Raw genomic sequence first — 24,437 nt, forward strand, 5'->3', positions numbered from 1 at the left:
AAAGGTCCCCGCAGATATAAAATAACACAAAGCGTTTGGAAGTATGGGAAAGGCCAAATTGGACGGTATTTTGGGTGGTGGTGTCGGTAGAGGCATCCCATGACATGGCTTCACTGGTATGAGAGCATTCCCTGCTGCTAGCATGTTATGGCTAAACTTAGACTGGCTTCACTGAGAGCCTTTTCACTTGTGAACAATGTTAGCAGTCTCATTTTTTATTATCTTTTACCAATCTTCTGCCTGACTTTGACCATCAAAATTCAAATGCTGGATCCTGGTAATCCTGGTAACAAGTAATGCAAATGATCTGTTCTAGAGTCAAAGCATCAGTATGATCAAGCCTGCATTAAGTGCACAGGCAAGTGACATACAGGCGGAAAAATAAGTTAAAAAGTCGACGACGAACACCCCGACGGTGTTGCTTGTGCTATTAATTTATTTAACCCCGAATTTTGACCCCCATGTTCAAGTTTGGCTTGAAATTTCAATGTGCTCTACAAAACTCCCACTGTAACTCTCGGGCACAGGTGTCAAACACAAGGCACGGGGGCCAGATGTGGCCCGCCACATTATATTATGTGGCCTGCAAAACCCTGGGGATAATGCATGTCAGTAATGCACTTCACCTTTGTCCATCTAAATGTGTTTGAACTGTCTTTTTGACAGAAAAATTGTACTACATGCAGTTCTTCTAAACGTCAGTATTATCTAATCATGCAGCAAGATATTCCAAGCAGTTTTCCAAAATAAAATACTTGAATGGCTGCTTGTCACCATGACATTCTCACTTCACTTCTCATTTCGAAGCAAGTTATCCATCAATTTGTTAGTAAAAATATAATCATCAATTGCATGGGCAATTGTGTAATAATATCATGAGGTTATATTCATATTGATATTCATATACTGACAGTTACAAGTGGCCCTCTGAGGGCAGCTGTATGCGATGTGGCCCTCAATGAAAATGAGTTTGACAGCCCTGCTCTATGTAGGGTGTTTGGCCCAATGACCATGTCATTTAGCACACACCCACAAGCACGTGTCTGTCAAATAGGACTAATTGCCCTTAAGTCACTGACAGTTTGTCTAATGATTATAAAACATTGAGAATATCTGTAATTTCCAGTGTTTAAGACACACCGATGTTTTAAGGAAAACTGCCCTTTTTTTGGAATTTTGCCCATCATTCACAATCCTGAAACATGAACACATATTTCCTTCCCTTTTGTGTGCGTTCTATCGAGAGAAAACGAGTTAGCATGAGCCAGCTAACAATGCACATCAGAGGAGGTACCTACTTTGAATCTGTGTAGGCTCTCAGTCGTACAGGAGTTGTCCATCGAGGGAAAGGCTTCTTGAGACGTCATCTGTACTTCTGTGAAGAAGGTGTCGGACGTTTCGCTCCTCATCCGAAGAGCTTCGTCAGCGAACTAACAAGTGCTGGTAGCCTAGGCCTTAAATACAGTAAGAGTGGGCGGAATTGGTGTGCCAACGCCCTCCTCCTATTGGTTCCTTACACTAACCCTGGGCGGAGTAGTGGTATAATCCTCTCCTGACATTAGCACCTCCGATAAAAGGGAAGTGTCGCTCCCTGAGTTGGGTATGAACGACTCTGATACGGTCTCGTTAGCATCTATTGTTCTGGCTCGGCCCTGGCTCCACCTCGTTTGAAAGACTAAGAGCTGTGGGTTTTGGTCTCAGTAACCTGCTGAACACAGGGTCCAAATTAAACCTCAAACCACCATTCCCATTCAATGATGGGTTCTGTTGTTTGACAAAAATAGCTTCCTTTACTCCTCTTTCAAACCATCTGTTTTCTTTGGCCAAAATCTTTACCTCGCTGTCCTGAAAAGAGTGATTGGTTGCTTTAAGGTGTAGATGTACTGCTGATTGAGGACCACTAGTCCCTGCAATGTTGATAAAGCCTTTTTTGGAGCATTTGCTTAGTTTCCCCAATGTAGTTGCATTCCTCATCTTTACAGTGGATGGAATAGATCACATTGCTCTGTTTCTGGTTTGGAGCCTTGTCTTTAGGATGCACTCATTTTTGTCTCACGGATGAGGAGCAAAACGTCCGACACCTTCTTCACAGAAGTACAGATGACGTCTCAAGAAGCCTTTCTCTCATTACCTACTTTGAAGATAAAGCCCGAACAAAAAACACTACAAAAACGCCAACAGTGTTCCATTTACTGTACATAACTGACCTGCATGTTAACCAAGCTACAGCGATATTGTCATATTTGCAGCTAAGATGAAAAAATATATTTATCTAGCGGAATAACACAACGCCTCGCTCGTCTCAGCGTCACCCACAACGCCTCAAGCCACTGCAACGGGACAGACGGAAGAGTGGATACTACCGGCTCGTTTGCATTTTTCAGGTGAGGACTGGAGCACAAGCCTTGTGCTGGAAGACACAGCCATCCCAATGAGAGCGCACATTGGAAGTGTCGTCGCAGTTTCTATGCTGCTGCTGTTGACGGAGGTCACGTTAGCTCCTATGGGCTATGTCAGATCAATGCGCCCAGGAAAGAAGTTTCGGTAATGTTTTAACTCAATCAATCAAAATACGGCAAGATACTGTAAGTATTCCATGTTATCATCAATGTACTTGTTAATGCACAATAACAGCGTGGATATAAAACCATAAAACCTTGTTAGAGGTTTTTTTAGAGGGCTTCATAGTCGAAATAAGTACCTCCCATGACGTGCAATGTTAGCTGGCTCATGCTAGCTCTTTTTCCCTTGTTAGAACGCACAGAAAAGGGAAAGAAATATGTGTTTATGTTTCACATAAGGATTGTGGATGGTTTGGTAGCTCTTTATCTGACAGGAAGCTTTGTGAAAACTCACAACGAGCTTATCAACCCAAGGGAAATCACGCCTCTGGCAGTTAAATACCTTGTTTGTTATTGTAATGTTCTATTTATGTTACCTTATGTTATTTTGAGTTTATAGGTAGTTCTCCGCAGGATTCAAAGTTTGCGAAAAAAGTAGCGGCTTATACACTGGAAATTACGGTACACGTATGCTAGCATCTTAAGCACAACCCACAGGGAACATTCGTATGGTAGCTATACGGTAACGTACATTTCTGGTTCTATGGTCATTAGCATACTTTTCCTTCCTGCTGTTATGGATTTTGAAATAATTATCACCCCAAAAAAAGTCTAACGTGTTGCGATCCATTTTGGTGGTTTAGACACCAAACACGATATATTAGGGACACAGATGTACTTCATGATGTGTCCATCCTTGATATTAATTAAGATAATGTATGCATTATTAATGCCCAGCCACAACATCCTGTTTAAACACTCAATGCTTCTGATGGACTAGCTAACATACAGCTACGCTATGATTGGGGCTGTCGGAGGCATCTCAGCAACTAAAATAGAAATTCATGATCAAACTGGCTTAGAAAACACTCTGTTATTGAATCATGCCCACATGCCTTCGTTGCTGAGCGCTTCCCCTGAAATATTTTGATTTCAAGCAAGTCACATGACCCGACATGCGCATGAACAGTGCTGATAACAATGAGCCTTTGAGCACAGCATCAGTTATATCTCCTGGCAGAGGCACAAAACTAAATAATCACGATGTTTCAATACGCCTGGAACTCAAGAGTCCACCTCTGTGGAAAAAAACTACATCAGGAGGTTGCCTACAGCCTACAGAGACCCCAGCGCTTATTTGCTTTTGTAGACCAAGCACCCGGTGACTATAGGAGACGCTGCCGTTCATTGACTAGAGCTGTTAATGACAGTATTTAGGGTATTCACTGAGAAATTAAGTCAAATGTGCAGGAATAGTCCTCGAAGCACCTTTACCTGGATTTGCACCAAAATTCCATTGACCTATGCCCTGCTTCTGCACAAAATACACACTGAAATTAATTTATCTTCCAAATACAGAGTTGTTTTCTGTACAATAATTGTATTTTTTAGATTTGGTCATTCTGTCAATGACATTATAATGTCTGAGTGGCTTGTTGTTACAAGTCCGTCCAGTAGATGGCAACGTAACTGCATCGTCAGAGGCACTTCAGCTTGCTTAACTAAGCAGTACTTTAACTCGTCAGCAATAGCCAACAAATGTCTTGACAGCAGCGTGACAGCGGGCAGACGGTCATAAAACAGGCTCGCTCACGGTGAGAACCGAAAAAATAAGCAGCACGTAAGTGACAGCAAGTTCACACAATAAAAACAATAAGCTGCCATTCTATGTGGGTAATAACGACTAAGCGCCATCAACAAACACATGATTGTGCGAATGCGTACCAATAGTATGTGACCATTTTAGTTTTTTTTGAAAAAAATTCCCAGATTTTCCAAAACTGAAAAAATTCCATGGCATTTTTCCCACTGAAAATGAATGGGCCATTTTTCAAACTTCCACCATTCGCACATTTCTCACCCCATTTGAACCATTCCAATATGAAACCTTCCACTCATTCAGGGCTTTCAAACTGACCATTTTCCACGTTCCAAAAATTCCAACTTTTCCCGACATTCCCACTATTCTTTTGATCTTAATTACTGTCATTTTCTTTGATGTTAATTGCTCTCCTTTGACATTTTTCAACCAATTCTAATAATTCCAACATAACGTCGTTCAGCACAATCCAGACATTAAGGCTACCTATTTTTCACATTTACAAAATTCTGATTTTACCCAAAATTCCCAACAAATGACCTCTTAAGGAATGCTACTACATCTACATTTCTCAACCGGCTCACCTCATTCCAACATCAACTCATTCAACTAAGTCAGGACATATGTGTTATTATCCACAGCACAAAAATTCCCACTTTTCTCGACATTCCCATTTTTCCGGAATGCTGAATGCCTTTGATCTAATTAGATGAAAGGCATTCAGCAACTACTTCCACATTTCTCAACAAATTCCAATCGTTCAAACATCAAACCATTCAATAATTCAGGACATTTGTGCTATTTTCTCCATTACAGCAATTCCCACTTTTCCGGATATTCCTATTTTTCCAGAATTAGATCAAAGGCATTCAGCAACTACTTCCTCATTTCTGAACAGAAACACAACCGTTCCAACATCCGCATAGACACCTTCCTGCTCATTTTTGGTTTTCTTAACCCCTCATCCAGCACACGTAATGTCTCCTGACATTGCAATAGTCTACTTTTAACTGTTATTTACACCGGGCACTGCTGGGCACTGTCAGGCACTGCTGGGCACTGCTGGGCACTGCTGGGCACTCCAACAGCAACGACAACAGAAACACCGCATCGTACAACTTAATGTACGTTAATCTGCCAATCGACTAAGCTAAAGCTACCGAGAGGAGCAGAAAAGCACGAAGGTTGAGTGCTTACTGCTGGCGTGGTGTAACTAAACAACAAAGTGAAGCCACATCAGTTGACTGCGTGGAGTCAGAGGAACGACTGCATTAGGTTAAAAGCATCCTAATGTGCATTTAGACCAGCGCGGAGCATTATTTCAGGGAAACAACATCCATTATTAAGCAGGGGGGAGGCAAAGCGTCCTGACAGGGACCAACCTGGACTACCAGCCCTCTAAAACAAAACATTCTCACTCCACCTGTCGTACTTTCCCACTGAGTATGTGTGATGTTATGTAGCTGGAGCTAGCTACTACACTGCATATCTGATTGGTTTTCCTGGTTATGTCACACATTTGTTGCTAGGCAGAATTCATTGGGCTCAATTCTCAACTGCCCAACAAGCCAATGACAAAAAATATATACAGTCCATCCCCGCCTACACACAGTTCAGCATTCACACAGCAGATAGTCACTGCTTTGAATTATATTAACAATATTGAAGGAAATTACACAAAAAATATGATTAAATGATAAAAAAAATATTTTTTTATACACATGAATTGGTGCTTTGCATTGGATATAAATACATATTTGGCTACTGGGTCTGGTGGTTATACTCCCTGCCTCGTTAGATGTCTCCTGGCCCTCCGGATTTTTTTTATGAAAACACACACACACACACACACACACTCCCCCACACACACAAGCTGACAGTCGGACTACCAGTGTACTACTCTCATTATTACAGCTGCACTCTCAAACTAAACTTCACGTGACAAATTTAAAGCATATGCCGTGCCACTGCAATAAAAGGATCTCATGAAAAAGGCTTGAGGTCACGCTGGATGATGTCAATCACACAGGTGCAAGCACTCTCTTCGCTCATAGTCTGGAAATTTAGACCGTTTTAAAGTGTAGTGTTGGATTACGTTTCACTTCCAGTGTTATTGTTGCTGCAGTCGATGCCTGCAGCTTTGGGTGCTGCTGACCGCAATAGTCAATAGACATCAAATGAATTCAAGTGTGTTATATGCGCTATAAAAGTCACTCAGCATGAACTTCTTCTAGTGTACCTACTTTTACTGCACTTTTTGATGATCATTCTATTGATATAATCGCATTATTTATTCATATTTAGCTATTATATGTTGATTTTTTGTATTTTATATTTTTTATATTTCATTTTATACTTTGAGGCCGTTCCCAATCCCACTGACGTACTTTCCATAGGGGAACCAGAGTCTGAGAACACGAACGAGGACAGTTCCATCACTGTGGCTGCAGTTGTCAAAAACACTCCCCAGCGCCAGAGCTCCGGGGGTGGACGAGTTTCGCCCTGAATTCGTTAAAGCTCTGGACGTCGAGGGACTGTCCTGGCTGACACGTGTCTTCAACATTGCGAGGAAGTCGGGAACAGTACCTCTGGACTGGCAGACCGGGATGGTGGTCCCACTTTTCCACAAGGGTGAGCGGAGGTGTGTTGCAGCTATAGGGGGATCACACTCCTCAGCCTCCCTGGGAAAGCCTAAACATGTGGGGGGTGCTCTGGGAGTACGGGATTGGTGGCGCACTACTACGTGCCATTGGGTCCTTGTAGAACCGGAGGAGGAGGCTGGTTGCTAGCAGCAAGTCCAGCCTGTTCCTGGTGAATGCTGGCCTCCACCAAGGCTGCCATTTGTCACCCGTTCTGTTCATCATTTTCATGGACACAATTTCTAGACACGAGTGAGTCCAGTTCGGGGGCCTTAGGATCTGGTCTCTGCTATTAGCAGACCATGTGGTCCTGATGGCCTCATCGTGCTGTGACCTTCAGTGTTTACTGAGGAGGTTTGCAGCTGAGTGTGAAGCTTTTGGGATGAGACTCAGCACCTCCAAATCCGAGGCCATGGTTCTCAGTAGGAAAAGGGTGGATTGCACCTCCGGGTTGGGAATGAGGTCCTACCGCAGGTGGAGGAGTTCAAGTATCTCAGGGTCTTGTTCACCAGTGAGGGAAGGTTGGAGCGTGAGGTCGACAGGAGGAATACGGTCCCTGTACCGGACCGTCGTGGTGAAGAGAGAGCTGAGCCAGAAGGCAAAGCACTGAGTTTACCCCCCCATTTCCCACCCTCACCTATGGTCATGAGCTTTGGGTCGTGACTGAAAGAACTAGATCACGGATACAAACAGCTGAAATGAGTTTCCTCCGTAGGGTGGCTGGACTCACCCTAAGAGAGAGGGTGAGGAGCTCAGTCATCCGGGAGGGGCTCAGAGTAGAGCCGCTGCTCCTTCACATGGAGAGGAGCCAGTTGAGGTGGCTCGGGTATCTAGTCCGGACGCCTCCCGGACATCTCCCTGGTGAGGTGTTCCGGGCAGAAGGCCCCGGGGCAGACCAGTTTTGACATTTTTCCAACCTTTTGTGTGCATCAATTCAGCAGTAGAAGAGTTAGCTGGAGGCTATTAGCATTTACCTCTGTTTACTTACAAACTGTCTGATGAGTGGTGAGTTCTGATGAGTGGTGAGTCTGGTGAGTTTGAATGTTTTCGAGGCTAACACATTTCGTCCTGGGTGCAGGGGTGTTGTATAGAGGGGGAAAATTAGAACAATTCAGTCAGGGGCCCCAAAAAATAGGGGTGATTATTAAAAAATAAAAGGTTGATTTCTTTTTCCTGGTGACACCCCTGCCTGGTTACACTTTATATTGCACACGTTACTGCTATGTGTCGCATGTTCACCAACATGATGAACGCCCTGGGAACGCTGACTCCATTTGCTACTTCACACCCCATGCGGCCTCCAGGAATGTTCATCATTTTCTGAAATCCTAACATCGCCCATGTACAAGACCCCCCCACACCACCACAACTCGACACTGGCGTCAGTGTGAATGACAAGCGGGAACAACTGGCTCTCCCTCGGGGGCTACTAAGCGACCTTTGACTCGCACTGGGAACAAAAAGCTGATTGAAATGTTTCCAAACGGATGCCCAGTCGGGAACTTGAAGAAAAACGGCTCAAAGAAACAAACTACAAATGTTGTCCGATCAAATTTAGTGATTTTTGCAGTTGGGGGGCTCAGTTTCATATGCATTATTCACAAAGATCATTTTAAAAATGTCAAAAATGATTGACAACATTTGGCATTGTTAATTGTTTACATAAACGTGAAATAATGATGCATTCAAGGCTGCTGGGAAGTGGCAATATCCCACTTGTAGCTCCCAACTCAAAGCATTCCAGTATAAATAGAGATAAATACACTTTATATGTAAGTTTTTGTTTTTTATGATGTGCACTATGGATGTCCCCATCCACATTTTTTGGCTTCCGATCCCAAACCTCTGTGAGTCAGGTCCCTAATCCAATAAAAGATCCGACAAAAGATCAAATTTGAAAATATGGGCGTGCAAAATACTTTTATGGTAGGACTAATCATTTGACATGGTTAGAGATCAATTTGTGGTGTGACTTAGAATACAGTATATGACATTTTTTTTAACAAACTCTTCAGCGCAATAGTAATTTATTGACGGTCCCTAGTATAAACAGAGAGAAGCTAATAAGCCACTTGGACAAAACTACTAGTGTTCACTTTACTTCTCAAGTTATTAATTAGGACGGACCACCGAAGAGGTCGTCAGACACTTGGAGCCCACCAGGAGGTGAGTCACAATCATCAGACACTTTTTGAGCTGAAATATGTAACAAAGTGCTCAGTGTTTGCCGGAAGAAGTTGCCTCGCTAATCTCAACTCAGCCCTTTGAACAGCCGTGACAACTCTCAGCACCAGAAACTTCTTTCAAAAAAGTTCTTATTCGCATTTCATCTTTGTGAATAAATTGGACACGTGCACAATTTCAGGTTTGCATGTTAACAGAACTTACATGTTGTTTTAAAAAAAAGCATTTTTAGGTGGGGTGTACTGTACACTTAAGGCCAACATTAGTCCATCACAAATTTGGAGTTAAAGTGATTTTTTTTTCAATGTTTTGAACGGTATCCTCTGACTCTGGAAAAGACGTAATAATTTAGCAAAAATGGAAAAATACTATTTTTTCCATTATTTTATTTTTAGATTTTACCTTAACATTTTGATTGTAACGCATTAATATTATTATTATTATTTGTATCTTTTAATTTAACCCTAAACACCAAATTTGGGTACAATGTTGAGCTTAACTGCATTTAAACTTAGCATGTAAAAAATACTGTAAATAAAGTCAATAAATTAGGGCTGCCGCTATCCAAAATTTTAGTAATCAAGTATTCTAATGGCATTTTTTTTTTTGTGAATCAAGCAATCGGAAAAAACAAAGGTTTTGCTTTGTTAAAGTGCAATGATAAATACACAAGAGAAAGTGAAACATTTCACTAAACAATGAACAAACAATTGGTTTAATTTTTTAGCTACAAAAGCGTTTTATTTGTTAAACTGACACTGTGCAAAGGAACAAAGTGTATTTTCTTGGGTGTGATGGACTACATGATGGTGCTTTTGTAGATGAAAGTATCCATCCCAGACTGGAACTATTTACTGCAAAAGGAGAGAAATAACGATGACTTTACTAAGACTAAATGACAAATGACATGATGTTGATGGCTGTGCATTTCTAAATCCTAAACGTACAAATAAGACACATATTCTTTATAAGATATTGAGTCAAATGAAGACACCTGTAGTGGAACACATGACTCTCAACTACGTGAGTGAGACATCCACTTCCTTGTTCCATGACCCAGTGTTGTCTGCTAGAAATGAGCAGCTACTGATTAGTGTTGTTATTTTCTGTGTTTTTGCAGATGAAATAAAGCCTGTATGAAGTCATGTTACCATGGTAATAAAGTGCCACACATTGGACAGTAGCCATAATTAAGAGAAAGCTAGACCTCCACGAGGCTAACGTTATGCTAGTAAGGTACGTTAACCTTCATCTCACTGATTAGCGGTGAGTTAATGTTACCTTGTCTCAGATCTTTCGCTCCATTCTGGAGGAGATGATGCAACAGATAAGATGTGCTGTCGTGGTATGTTAGTGCCGCGTTACAACAGATACACGTCATGGTGTTCAATTTGCTCTTTAGACACATTTTCGGTCTCTTTTGTTGCATTTTGTTTTCCTTCTCTTTCATTGCCTTGTTGCATTCTCTCCCCTCTTCAATCTTCCCGCACCTTCCTTCTTTGTCCTCGGCGTAGATGATGTAAGCGATTCTTCGAGGCAGAAAAAAAATCCTCAATTTTTTGTAATCGAGGTGCTTGAATTATCCGAGGAATCGTTGCACGCCGACGATAAATAAATCAGTAATCAGTAGTGACACCAAAAATGAAGTGAGAGTCCAATTTTATTAGGGAGCAAAGTAGTTTACATATTGTATGTGTCAGCCAATGAATGATATTTATTTTGTTTGCTGAAAGAAAAATAGGCAAAATTTCCAGTTTATTCTTAGTAAGAGTCCATCCAATGATGAACTACATTTACTATAAACAATGAATAATAAACGGGTCATGAAATACATAGATGATGATTGATATATAAATTCCTGCCTTCAATGAACCACTCTCTCACTACACCAACTTATGATGACGATGAACATGAGGGTTCTGTTTTAGCCAAAACGTCACCATCACCAAAGGACACGTGACCTTTCAACCCTCTGAAGACATCCAGCTTTTCAAGCCGTCTCAAAAGGTACGCTCGTTTGGCCTCGCAAAAATCTGCAGATGTCGCAAACAAAAAAAAAGCCTTCATCCTGTTTTGTGTTGTTACTGCTTTTGACTGCAGAGTCTGTGAAATGTCCTTTTACAGTGACCTTTGTCACCTCCGACCTCGCTAAAAACAAGCTGAAACAACAAAGACCAAGAAGGAACAGAAGCACAGGGTGAGTCTGGCGCATTAAAAAAAATAATAATCATCTTTAAACCATGACACAAAAGACATCTGAGTTTGAAACAAAACAGGCATTTGTCTTCCGTGACTTGGCAGGAAGTCGATAAAAAAGATGGATACGATCTTATTGTTTAAATCAAGTCACTGAATGTTTGTGCCACGGCTGACGTCACAAATGACGCGTCTTTACCACACACGCAAATGTAGTCCCAATCGACAGTCCGTGCATTTGTTTTTAAAGACTTTTTTATTCCAAGTAAGCGACTGTTTGAGCCTTCAGGGCTGAGATGTGTTGTAGTCGTTCACCTGAGTGCCGCCGGCCTTTTACTGTCTGATCCTCCTGTGGAGGTGAACCGCGTCCATTATCACCATTACTGTGGTGCTGGTCAATACTCATACGCGCTACTCCGGTGGACTCAGCTGCTGCCGAGACTTTGTGCTGTTGTCATCACCGAGCAGCGCGCACTTGAAACAAGCAGTGAAACAATTCCAACCTTGCTGAATGACGTCTTTATGTAAACGCTTGCTTTACAGTGTGAGGAAGGAAGTTGTCACTTGGTTTTGTTCGCTTTCCGCCAAACGGGACTGTCCTATTCAACGTGTTATGTTTAGAAACGCCTCGTTTACTTAAGCAGGAAAACCACCATCCTCACTTTCCGTAATCATGTTATATTTCTTTTTAAAATATGAATTAAGAATAGTAGAACAATAACAATAAAAATACTTGACACTTTTAATCCTTTAATCCTAGTAAAATTGTAAACATTTAACACGTCTTAAAATTAGGCATGCTCCAATCGATCAGTATCGGACGATTTCCGTAAAAAAAATCACATGCCGATAAATGCCTTTCAACGCCGATCACCTGTGGCTAGCACTATTGCAGTCCGCAGCCATCCTTCAGTGCAGTGCAGTGTCTTACCCTAACTATTGTCTTGGGCAGCGTCGTCCTCCCACTTTCCCTCAAAACAAGAGGGGGTAAAAAGCTTTGAAGAACAACACTTGACGGAGTGTGCTGAGTTTTGGAGGCTCACGGCATCTCACGTCAAACGACGTTTGACATGGTTAGAGATCAATTTGTCTTGTGACTTAGAACAGTGGTCCCCAACCCCGGGGCCGCGGCTCGGTACCGGGCCGTGGGTCATTTGGTATCGGGCCGCACAGAAAGAAAAAATAATTTCCATTATTTCATTATTTTTTTTTATGTTTTATTTTGAAAAGTGCCCGGATTCTCTCTGTTACATCCGTCTCACTTGACGCTTGTCAATTGTGCGTGTGCTAACTTTATCTAATGCCGCACAAATAGACTACTGCTGTATTTTTACCATTTTTCTTTCACCTCATATTTGGTCTGAAATGCTGATACTATGTGGGAATGCACAAAGGTACGTTTTGATGACTTATTGAGTGCTAATGTACACATTTGCCTCAAGTGAATTCATGCTAGCGCACTGCCTTTTACCACACACGTCAAACAGTGATGTAATCATCTCTCTGGAAACACTTGGCTAGAACTTGAACTGGTGGATGGTGGGTCGGCATTCATTTTGTACTTTTAATTTGATGTTATTCATGTCTTAGTTTTACACAATACATAATAAATAAAATAAATTAGATCGCTTTAATGTTCTTATTCCTCGCATTTCATCTTTGTGAATAAATTGGACACGTGCACAATTTCAGCTATATTAAATATAGCTAACGCAGCCACTCGCCCGCGCGTGCGTGACAGTCAGACGGGTCAGCTAATAACCCGAAAAATAATGAAATTCGTCGGACGAGAGCAGCCTTTCTCAGCGGTGGAAGTTGGCCAAAGTTTCACAAATTGTCTTCAAAAAATATGTTTTTGTGTAAATGAAGGTGATTTTATGCTTCCGTTTTTCATCAAATAGCCAGTAGCGCGGTGCAGCCAGGAATTCTGGGTCCCATGAAAAAGAATCCTGGTGACCCCCCTTTATTATTTAATTACTAATTTTATGAGTACCTATTTTTATATGACACCCCCAGCCAATAGCACTCATTACAAATAAACTGAAAAATGTATAAATAATCCATTTGATCGGTATCAGCCGATTTCAGTCCTGGATGATCAGACTCGGCAGCATAAAACTCTGATCGGAGCATCCCTACATCAAATGTTTATACTTTGCCTGCATATACAGTACATATCATGTTTGCATAAATTATGCTACATTTACAATAAATTTGCTCCGACTTTGCTCATATGAAATGCAACCCTCTCCAAAATTTTAAATATCACAAAGTTTGCTGGACGATAATTGTCCTACAAATTATTGTCAATAATCGATATTATTGACCAAAATAATTTAGACCATTTTTTCATTTTTTATATGGCAAATTAATGACAGCACATGGTATCAAAAGCAATGAACTTTAATTTTTCAAGAGTATTTAACAATGTAATGGGAATGTCAAGAGCTTTTACATAAATTAAACAAACAAAAAGAGGCCAAAAAAATCCATTAAAATAAAATCTACACACACGCAGCTATGCAGTGTATTGTTCAACTAATGCATATGAACGACTACGAATAGACAACCAAATGATCTGTAAAGTATTAGTTTTGTTTACACACGGCTAGCTGAACTGCGTTGTGATATCATGTGCTATGTGCTCCATGTATCACAATCAATATCATGGTGACTTACTCCATGGACAGCTGTCCATCTGGCCCAGCTGGTCTGGGGTGTCTTTTCCAGTTTATTTTGGGTAGGTGGAAAAAAGTTTCAATCACTGCAGGGTTTGTTAGCGCTAACAATGGTTGTGACACAATCTCTTGGAGCAATGTCCTCTTCGCCAAACACACAAAGCTTTTCCATCGATTGTAACACTGTATGCCACTCAATGCAGCATTAAGTTGCTGTGTGATGAGTTTAGTGTTCTTTGTAAGATGTCGGACTGTTATATTGAGTAATGACCTCCTGCAAATTCCAGTGGGTTGACAAGCTCATTGTGAAATTTTGTCATAGCTCATGATTGGCTCCTGACAAATAAAGAGCTGCCACCAATATGCCACCAATATGACCTGGACACGGGCGGCTTATACACCGGAATTTCTGGTAGTTGCAAACACAAGTGCTTTCTATGCCGCTGTTTTTGACGCAAGTAGCGTTAGTTGCTATCAATAGGCTCTGTGGACTCAATGTACCTGTTACTGCACAGTCACGGCATGCATATAAAACCATGAAACCTTGTTTATGCTCGTGTTTCACGTAAGGATTGTGGATGAAAAGGCTTCCTTTAAAGCCTACAATTGTCCAAAATGTCTTTGTAAGATGAAGAATTAAGATTCAGGATCAGGAGTTGTATCCCGTGTAGTTTTGATTAAAACACTTTAGACTTACATAACAAAGACATCCCAGAAGTAGAATTCATTCTACCTCGCTCCTTTGCCGGATCAGATTATGAATAACGTTTCACTATTCCTAGAATGTATGCCCTTTAAAGGTCAGAGTGATCAGTGGACCAGCGTCCATATGATTTACAGTCTTGGACTGGTGAAGATGTTTGCAGAGGAGATCATGTCAACACAGTCAGTAAAAACACACACACTGTACACAAAAACACAGTGTGTCCATGACACTTGAAAGTCTGACTTCTCAGTCGCTGTGTGGCGTGATTGAAAAGACTCTGACTGGATCCTGCGATTAAAATGCCTGCAAGTAATAGAGTTATAACAGTATTATATTTAGCAAGTGGCATGACTGGCATTAGCCTTTGAGAGTAAAGAAAACAGGACTCAAGAAGACCAGCTTGCTACGATAGGACAAAATCTAAGATTGTATCCACAACATAAAGTTTTTAAAGGCTTACTTTTTTGCCATGAGATTTTGCTGGCTGCCAAAGTAACAGGGGGTGCTAGAAAAACACCCAACCTACGACGGTAGTAGTCAATCAGCCGTCCAAAGAAAGTCATTTCCAGAAAAGGCAACACAGGCAAATAGAAACGATAATGATAATCTGTAATAGTAATGATACTGGCAAGGATGCAACTAAGGATTATATTCATCTGAAGCTTGTTGTTTCATTTAATCGGGTAATCGGTTATGCCCTAGACCAGGGGTGTCCACATTTTTTTTTGTAAAAAATCAAAAGATGTGGTCCTCACATTTTTTTTTTGTAAAAAATCAAAAGATGCGGGGGACCACATATTTTTACGTAATTTTAAACTTAATAAATTCATTTGTTCATTCATTCATTATTATTTTAATATTACTATTATTAAATATTAATTTATGTAATTACATTATTATATATAGTTAATACTATTAATGTTATTTTATATTTACTTATTATTTATGTGTAGATACTGTATAAATTCCGGTGTATAAGCCGCACCCACAAAATTTTTAGGAAAAAACAGATCTGTACATAAATAAGCCGCAACGCACAGCTCTTTATTTGACAGGAGCCAATCATGAGCTGTGAAAAAAACAGTCTGACTCACGGCGTCATCTTACAAACAACATTAAAGTTATCACACAGCAACTTAACACTCAAAAGGTACCAAGGAAACATACATTACAAGTGCAAAAGATACCTATATGAGTTTAAAATAACAAACAGCAGCTATTTTAACATCTACCCATAATGCATTACTTCCAGAAAAGCAGTTAATTGGAGGACAAGCAGTATAGGAAATGGTGGATGGTGTTGCAATGTTGCCCCTGTCCACAAGAGGGAGCCAGAGGACCCGGATCCCAGAGGGAGGCTGACGTCATTGCAGCGCCACAATGAATGCGTTGCTCAGACGCAGTGTTTTGTGGGAAAACTTTAAAAGGGTTGTTTTTTTCATCGGTACATGTTTGTGTATTTGTCAGGTACACCTTTTGAGTTTTGAGTTGCCGTGTGATGAATTCAGCGTTGTTAGTAGAGTGTTCTTAGTAAGATGACACCATGAATCAGACTTGTCAGAATGTTGTATACTGAACATTTCAGCTTCTTCTCTTTACAATTTGCCTTTTTGCTGTGGTAATTGTGTTTTTTTTTTGTTAGCTCTTCTCTCGACAACATGCAGCGGGTATCACATGGCCCCCAGGCCGCACTTTGGGCACCCCTGCCGTAGACGGACCAAATCAATATGAACCAAACACAAACAGTGAGTGTTTTGGTGAGCAACAGATCAGAAAACAGGCAAAAATGTCCATCACTGTTTTCCAAAGTCAAAGCTGATGTGTGTGGAAATCTTGTTTTGCTATAGCGATAAATAGGTCTGCTTTCATGGATGACTAAGGATATAAAAATATTCACATTTGAGAGGCTGAAATCAGAGGATATTTACATTTTTAAATCCCAAAACAATTAATTGAATACCAGAATAGTTGTTCATTAACTGGATAATCAATTAATTACTCATTGATTCATGCAGCTCTAAAAGAAAGAACATCAAATGTTTACACTTGCACAAGTCAACATGTCCGAAAAGGAGTAGGAAGAAGCAAATTGTATTCAATCTCTTCTCCGAGTCTCAGCAGTTCCTGATTTGCTTCTAGTTTAACTTGTTCACATTTTTCTAATGGGGAAAGAAAAGAATGAAAAATGAAAGTCAGACATTAACTATCAAGTTTTCCGACTGTACACAAATGTTTTTGGCATATAAAAATATTAGTTTGACCTGAATGTACTGCGCATTTGTGCTTCAAACAGCATCTAAAGACTTCCAACAAGGGTCACAAGAGAAAGAGCCCCACTCGGCTGTGTGGAGGAATCCAAATTTATGGACTTCCAGCACTGCTGTGCTGATCCTCCAGCCATATCTGTCCAGCCCCCATTTTGCATGCTTCAGCAGCAGAACAAGGCGCTTTATTGTGGGTACGAAGAGCAGACAGCGGTGACCTTTTAAATGCGCCAGGTCCGATGTGGCTGCACTTTGGCCCCACTCCATGGGCTGATGTCACAGGAAGTGAATGTGTCCTCATTAAGGGGGTGACTGCTGCACTTCAGCACCCCGGGCCGTCTTTCCTCTGATGTCATCGGGGCTGGAGACAAAAGACGTGGCGCTTATGTGGGCATCCACACAGAGACTGTGTCCACATGGAGCAGGATCAATAGACTGATCAGGAGAGCGAGCTCTGTCCTGGACGGTCCTCTGGACTCCGTGGAGGAAGTGGGGGAGAGAAGGATGTTGGCTAAGCTGACATCCATCATGGACAACACCTCTCACCCGCTACATGACACTGTGGGTTCCCTTAGCAGCTCCTTCAGCAGCAGACTGTTACACCCACGGTGTAAGAAGGAGAGGTTCCGCAGGTCCTTCATACCGACCACTGTCAGGCTCTACAACACCTGCACCACCTGAACCATGTTGTAGTCACTATGTATTCTTTACTTGCGTATCTTGCTTGCTGCTGTAACAAGTGGATTTCCCTGCTGTGGGATTAATAAAGTACAATACAATACAATACAATGCCTAAGGCCTGAGTGGACTCCACGGCGACAATCAAATGTTTCCCCACACAGCAGAAACAAAGCGTGTGAGCGGAAGCAATAAAATAAGCAAGGCTTTTGAGGCTGTGTCACCGTTTTCCTTTTGTCTACCAAACAATCGGGAGTCCAAAAACCCATAATCACACCGCAGCTTGAATGTACATTTGTACTTTTTGCATTACATTACAAATGACTTCAGTCCTTTATGTCAGATCTTATCTATCCATCTATTTTCTTCCACTTATCCGAGTCCGGGTCGCAGGGGCAGCAGTCTCAGTAGGGAAGCTCAGACTTCCCGGTCCCTGGCCACCTCTTCCAGTTCCACCGGGAGGACACCAAGGCGTTCCTAGGCCATGCTGTGAGACATACTGTAATCCCTAGGTCCTAGGTCTGCCCCGGGGCCTTGTCCCGGCTGGGCATGCCTGGAACACCTCACCAGGTAGGCATCGGGAGGCATCCGGAGTAGATGCCCGAGACATCTCAACTGGCTCCTCTCGATGTGAAGGAGCAGCGGCTCTACTCTAAGCCCCTCCCGGATGACCGAGCTCCTCACCCTATGTCCTAGGGTGAGTCCAGCCACCCTGCGGAGGAAACTAATTTCAGCCGCTTGTAACCGTGACTTTTGTTCTATTGGTCACGACCCAAAGCTCATGACCATAGGTGAGGGTGGGAACATAGATCGACCAGTAAATGGAGAGCTTTGCTTTCCGGCTCAACTCTCTCTTCACCACGACGGTCCGGTACAGCGACTGCATTACTGCTGCGCAGATCCGCCTGTCGACCTCACACTCCTTCCGGAGCACCCCCCACAAGATCCCACGAGGGACACGGTCCAATGCCTTTGGACTCCCATGTACCCTGCAGTACCCTTGCAAGGGTGTAGAGCTGGTCCAGTGTTCCACAACCGAGACAAAAACCACATTGCACCTCCTGTAGCCAAGGATGGACTAACGGTGGTACCCTTCTCTCCAGCACCCTGGAATAGACTTTCCCAGAGAGGCTGAGGAGTGTCATCCTCCTAGTTGAAAAACACCCTCCCATCACCCTTCTGGAAAAGGGGGACCACCACCCCGGTCTGCCAGTCCAGGGGTATTGTTCCCGAGTTCAACATCATATACTATAATCATAGAAAACTATGATTAATCTGATTAAAATGTTAGTAATATATATTAATGTACAACAATGATATAATTATATGATATTTTGTAATACATATCATATTATACCTATTATTATTATTACTTAAAATAAGTTTATATTCATGTGTATTATTATTATTTTTGAATATATATTATTCAATTCTATTATAAATATGCTTTTGTAGTAATACAGTAAATTCCAGCTTATAAATCCACATCATAAAATGACATATTGTAGCACGCATGAGTTTGTGAGGACCAGGCAGCTCTTTATTTGACAGGAGCCAGTCATGAGATATGGAAAAAGTCACGACCAACTTGTCAACCTTTGGAAATTGCAGAAGGTCATTACTCAATATAACAGTCTGACTCATGGTTTCATCTTACAAACATTAAACTCATCACACAGCAACTTAACACTAACTTAACACATCTACCCATAATGCATTACCGCCAGTGGAGCAGTTCATTGGAGGACAAGCAACTTAGATGGATGGTGCTGCAATGCTGCCTCTGCCCACCAGAGGCCCAGAGGGAGGGAGGCTGATGTCATTGCAGCGCCCCAATGAATGTGTTGCTCAGACACAATGCCTTATGGGAATACTTTTACTTTTTTTCATCATGGCACATGTTTGTATACTTTTGGAGTGTAAAGTTGCTGTGTGATGAATTTAGTGTTCTCAGTAAGATGACAGTGTGAATCAGACTGTTATGTTCTTGTATTGTTACACAGAATGACCTGCAATTTCCATTGGGTTGACAAGCTTGTTGTGAGCGCACTGATGGCTTGTGATTGGCTCCTGCCAAAGAAAGCTACCGTTTCCTCACTGACTCACAAGTAGCGCAGTATTTAAACAATCAATAGTAATTCTGAAGTAAAGGAGATGTCACCAGATTATAATTCAGGCATAGATTAGCCGCATCGGCGTATAAACTGCAGGGTTCAAAGTTTAAGAAAAAAGTAGCGGCTTATACACCAAAATTTACAGTAATTGGCTTATGCCAAAGGGTGCCTGGTACCCTCTGTAGTTGATTAAATGCTGTAAATGCCTTCAGCAGCGATGTAATAGAAAATACAGCGTGACCCATCCCTTTTGTCATACGTGAGTACGCTTTTCAAACATATAAATGCCAAATTTCTCGAGATAAAAATGAGTCCGTGTTGTCAGGGACTCCGTGCATGTGCACGTTGAGTAAGGCAAGGTCCAGGAAGTGGACTACTCAGTGCAGTCAGGGGGGCCGATGATGTACTGGTAAGAGACTACGGACAATGGTCAGGCTGACCTTAAACAGGAGATGAACAAACACAATACGTGGAGGAGGAGGAGGAGGAGGAGGAGGTAGGGAAAGGTGGAGAACAGGAGAGCAGGATGGAAGTCAGACCCTCAAAGAGAGGAAAGGTTTGGGATGGGCGGAGGCCTCAGAAGCATCGATGGCACGCAAACAAGTAAATCAGCTCCTAGAAATCGGCGATTTAGCACACTTGCACGGGAACAAACACACATCCCTTCCACTAATGAATTATGCGCTGATGATTTTAAACCACTGCACTCTTCTTCCAACTTATTCCACTATTGTGTGATTATGCGACCCGCTTGGATCAGACAAGAGCTGACAGAAAGCAGAGAAGTGGACTTCTGTGCATGGCTAAATATACTTGTACATTCAGCCAGCTTGAGTGGCCAACTTTATACAGCATACACGTCCGTGCACAACCATCACGGTGCAATGCCCACCACTCCACTTAGACAATATGTGTTACATTTAAAGGAAAACTGCACTTTTTTTGCAATTCTCATCCGCAAAGATATCTAAAGATATCAAAACAGATAAAAAGGGTCAATGCCATGATTTTACAACTTGCCTTAAATATCTTCTATATTGTTTGTAATGATGTTCTACGTTGTTCGTTTTTCTTTTTAAAGCGAACGTTAAAATAGTCAAAATTACATTTTTGTACAGGCCAAAAACTGCCATGTTGTTTGGCGGTCGTCAGGAAAGGGGCGTTTCCCAAGTGACCTTGGCGTCGGGACGGAGTAAACAGACACCGGAGTTAGGTCGTCGACTTCGTTGGGTATATTTTTTCATCAAAATAGTAGTCACGCCACAACGTTGTGTTGCCGCTGGCTGTTCACAGCGTCCGAGTGATACTGCAAGTTTGTTTTCTTTTCCAAAAGACGAAGGTTTAGACTACAATGAACTAAGCCAGTACGATAGCCACCCTCTGTGGCCGAGGAACGTGCATTGTAAGCGGACACATGCTGTGAGCAGCCCCGCGTGGAGCTGTGGATGTCAGCAAAACCACAGCATAGCACAGCGTGAGCCACCCGCCGCTATAAGGTATGCCATAAACGCATTTTGGATGCCACTCCTGTGCTACACAGGACGAAAAAAGGAGAAAGGCGTGAAAGTTGCCACAGAACACGGTAAATCATGTCATATTTACATATTGTATTGTCAATCCTATGCCACTGTAGCGACAAGCATTGAAAGCACGTTAGAAAACGTACTTTCACAGCTATATGCAGCGCACTGCCGGCAAGTATGTGGTGAAGCTAGTCGCTAGCTGTCTAGTAGCTAGCTGGTGTGGCGTGGCAAGGTGTCAATACGCCAGTAAAGTAGTTCTTCAGCATAACTACAGTATGTTGCCGTAGCTTGGTTAAAATGCACGTCACATTACATGTAATTGGAGCGTTGCTGGCACTTTTTGGAGTTTTTTTAAGAGGGCTTTATAGGCAGAATAGGTGATTCCCATTACGTGCATTCTTAGCTGCATCTTTTTATCTGTTTTTCTATCTTTAGAACGCACAGAAAAGAGAAAGATGTGTTCATTTCTCACATAAAGATTGTGCAAAGATTGGGCAAAATTCCCTCCAAAAAGTGAAGTTTTCCTTTCCACTGATCATGTTTGGTTTGTTGCTTAACAGGAACTCTAGTGCATTCGCCCTGCTAGTTTGATTTTCAAGTGTGTGAACCCGATCATCCAAATCCTGGTGTGCATCAAACAGCACAAACAGTTCACCTGCAAGCGGGCCGAGTGTTAAAATGACAGCAAAATGCATGCAGAAATGACAAATATGTGTGTGTGTGTGTTTAGAAGCTTTTCTTGAAATCTGAGCTGGTAGAAATAGCAGAATATAAAAATAACCAGCGTATTCAACCCAGCAATGGACATCCTTGTTTGGAATATTAAAGTTATTCCGCGTAAGTGAATTTCCCCGCTGTGGGATAAATAAAGTACAAATACAAATAATGTGTCATGAAAACTAGCAGTCAGGTGATTACAGTATTTGATGTTCTTTACTGCCCATGACAAAATACCACGCTGCCAAGCAATACCAATGCACTAAAGTCCGCGCCAAGTGCAGTATCTATTTTAATACATTTTCGGTCCAGACCAGAGTACTGAAGCATGCATGTTTATTCTCACTGCAATGCCAATAAAATAGTAGCAGAAGAAAACGACTCAATTACTACACTCTATAAATACGTTAAAGTCAGCTTGCTCCTGCAACCCAGCCAGGTCAGAGCAGCAAATGACTGGAAGCAGAATGTGGAGTCCCATGTCGGTTACACAGGACCCGCGCTACTTACTTAATGCTGGTCTCTGCAAGCAGACTTTTTACGTGCATGAACCTCTAAAATACACACCGCTACTACAAACACAAATTACAAAGTCTGACAATGTCTGATTAAAAAGTTGTCAAAAAAAAACGACCTCAAGCTCCGCGGTTTCCACGGATGCACTCACCCGTTAACCCGTGAAGGAGGACCACAAGTCCGGCGAGCAGAGAGGCAGCGACCCGTGCGTCCATGCTGGCTGGTCGGTACTGCGGAGATACAGTATGTCCGGCTCTTGTGTGACTGAGAGAGAGAAAGAGGGAGGAGGAGGGCATGGAGCGCTCCTCCAGGAAGATAGGAGGGAGGGATGATGTACAGTACGTAGAGGTGGGGGGGAAAGACCAAAAAACTCCCTCAAGCAGATGACTGATTAGCCCCCCCACACTTGATTGCGTAGTACAGGACCGGTGCCAGGATCACAGCATGCAGCAATTATTATATTAGATTAGAGATTTTCACGAAATTAAAAATATCAAAAACAGCACTTGATGGATTATAAATAATACATATTACATATTGCATTCTAAAATATTTACACATTACGGCTCTGTACTGAATATAAAACAAAATTGAAGTAAAATTCTACCCATAGGAGGTGTGTCCTCCTATGTTTTAACATACCTGTATAAAAGTACTTTCAGTATTTACTTCTAATTTGCTGACAAACTCATGTGCTGAAGATTTAGGTCAGGGTGTCCAAAGTGCGGCCTGGGGGGCCATTTGCCGCCTGCGGCTGTTTTGTTATTGGCCCGCGGCGCATTCTAAAAAATATAATTTAACAATAAAACTACAAAAAAATACAACAGCAGAAAAAACTGAGAAATCTGCAGTAAAATGACAAGAAGAAAGTCAAAATATTGAGGGAAAAAAGTTGGAATCTAACGAGAAAACGTCAACATTTTATGAGAATAACGTAATATTATCATTTTAGTAGCATAAAGTTGAAATATGACAGGAAGACTTTTTTTTCAAAACAATGAATACAGTTGTTGTTTTTGGAAAATTAGGTTGCGGAAAACATGCGAGTATAAAGTCAAAATATTATGGGAATAAAGTCATAATTTGAAAGAAATATGAAATAGTTGGAAAATTTAAAAAACAGCTGTAATTTTACAAGAATAAAACCAAAACATTAAGAGAAAAAAGAGGTATTGTTACGATAAAAAAAATAAAAAATAAAGTTGTAATATTATGAGGAAAAACATTCTCATTTAAGCAACAAAGAGTTCAAATGTTAAAGAAAATTATGTTTTTTTAAAGGGGAAACAAACAAAACAAAATAAAGATTGGGGGAAAAGTTATAATATGGGACGAAAGCCATGATATTACAAGAAGAAGTTGAAATATTTGCTGTTTTGCTGATATTTTTACTGCTAAAGGCCGAGCCCGGCCCTTTAAGAAGAATTGCACTGTGGGAAGTTGAGTGTTGTGGTTCTGTGCTTAGCACAAGCTTGCGTCGCTCTCTCTTGTCTCTCTCTTCTGTCTGCACCGCCCATTGTCTTCTTCGTCCTGATTGGCTGTCGACAGTTGTCAATCCATCCCCTTCGTGCCGGCCCGCACGGCCGTGTCTCTCTGTGGTGTTTATCACTAGCAAACAGCTTTTTTCCCCCGACAAAACCCACAATGTCGACAAAACGTTCTGCACCCAAAACGCAGAGGAAGCCGTCCATCGCACAAAAAGTTGGACTTCTGGACATCCTGAAGGAAGGGAGAAGTTGTCGGTTCAGGGAGCATCAAAATCCGACGACAGGAGCAATTTGTTTTCACGAGGATACAAACATGTTACAGGCCGAGGAGGCACGGTCACAGGAGTGAAATGCACGTGAGTCACTTAATCATTTCTTGTGTCCGACCGAGTAGGTCGATTATGAAAATTCAGAGGAAATTTGAATTTTGAGAGTATTTAAAATGTGTGACGCCTGTCTGAGAAAAGTGCAGAAAGGTTTTACGGCCTTAAAACATCTCGAATCATGCTAAAGAAATAAAGCTGGCTACTTTGCGGAGTTCACTTATTGCGGGCTATTTTGGGGACCTATTCCC

At 41.7% G+C, this 24,437-nt stretch overlaps 1 protein-coding gene across 4 annotated transcripts in view; it reads right to left on the reverse strand.

The window, feature by feature from the left end:
* mcamb (melanoma cell adhesion molecule b) overlaps positions 1 to 22,662 on the reverse strand; it is a 49,310-nt gene extending 26,648 nt beyond the window's left edge. For all 4 annotated transcript variants that reach the window (XM_054794729.1, XM_054794731.1, XM_054794730.1 and 1 more), the window contains exon 1: positions 22,528 to 22,662. In XM_054794729.1, coding sequence (XP_054650704.1) covers positions 22,528 to 22,591 — 64 coding nt within the window. In that variant the 5' untranslated portion in view covers positions 22,592 to 22,662. The remainder of the gene's footprint in view (positions 1 to 22,527) is intronic.
* Between the last annotated feature and the right edge of the window lie 1,775 nt (positions 22,663 to 24,437).

The sequence above is a fragment of the Dunckerocampus dactyliophorus genome, chromosome 12 (genome assembly GCF_027744805.1).
Source record: "Dunckerocampus dactyliophorus isolate RoL2022-P2 chromosome 12, RoL_Ddac_1.1, whole genome shotgun sequence".
Taxonomy (NCBI): Eukaryota; Metazoa; Chordata; class Actinopteri; order Syngnathiformes; family Syngnathidae; genus Dunckerocampus; species Dunckerocampus dactyliophorus.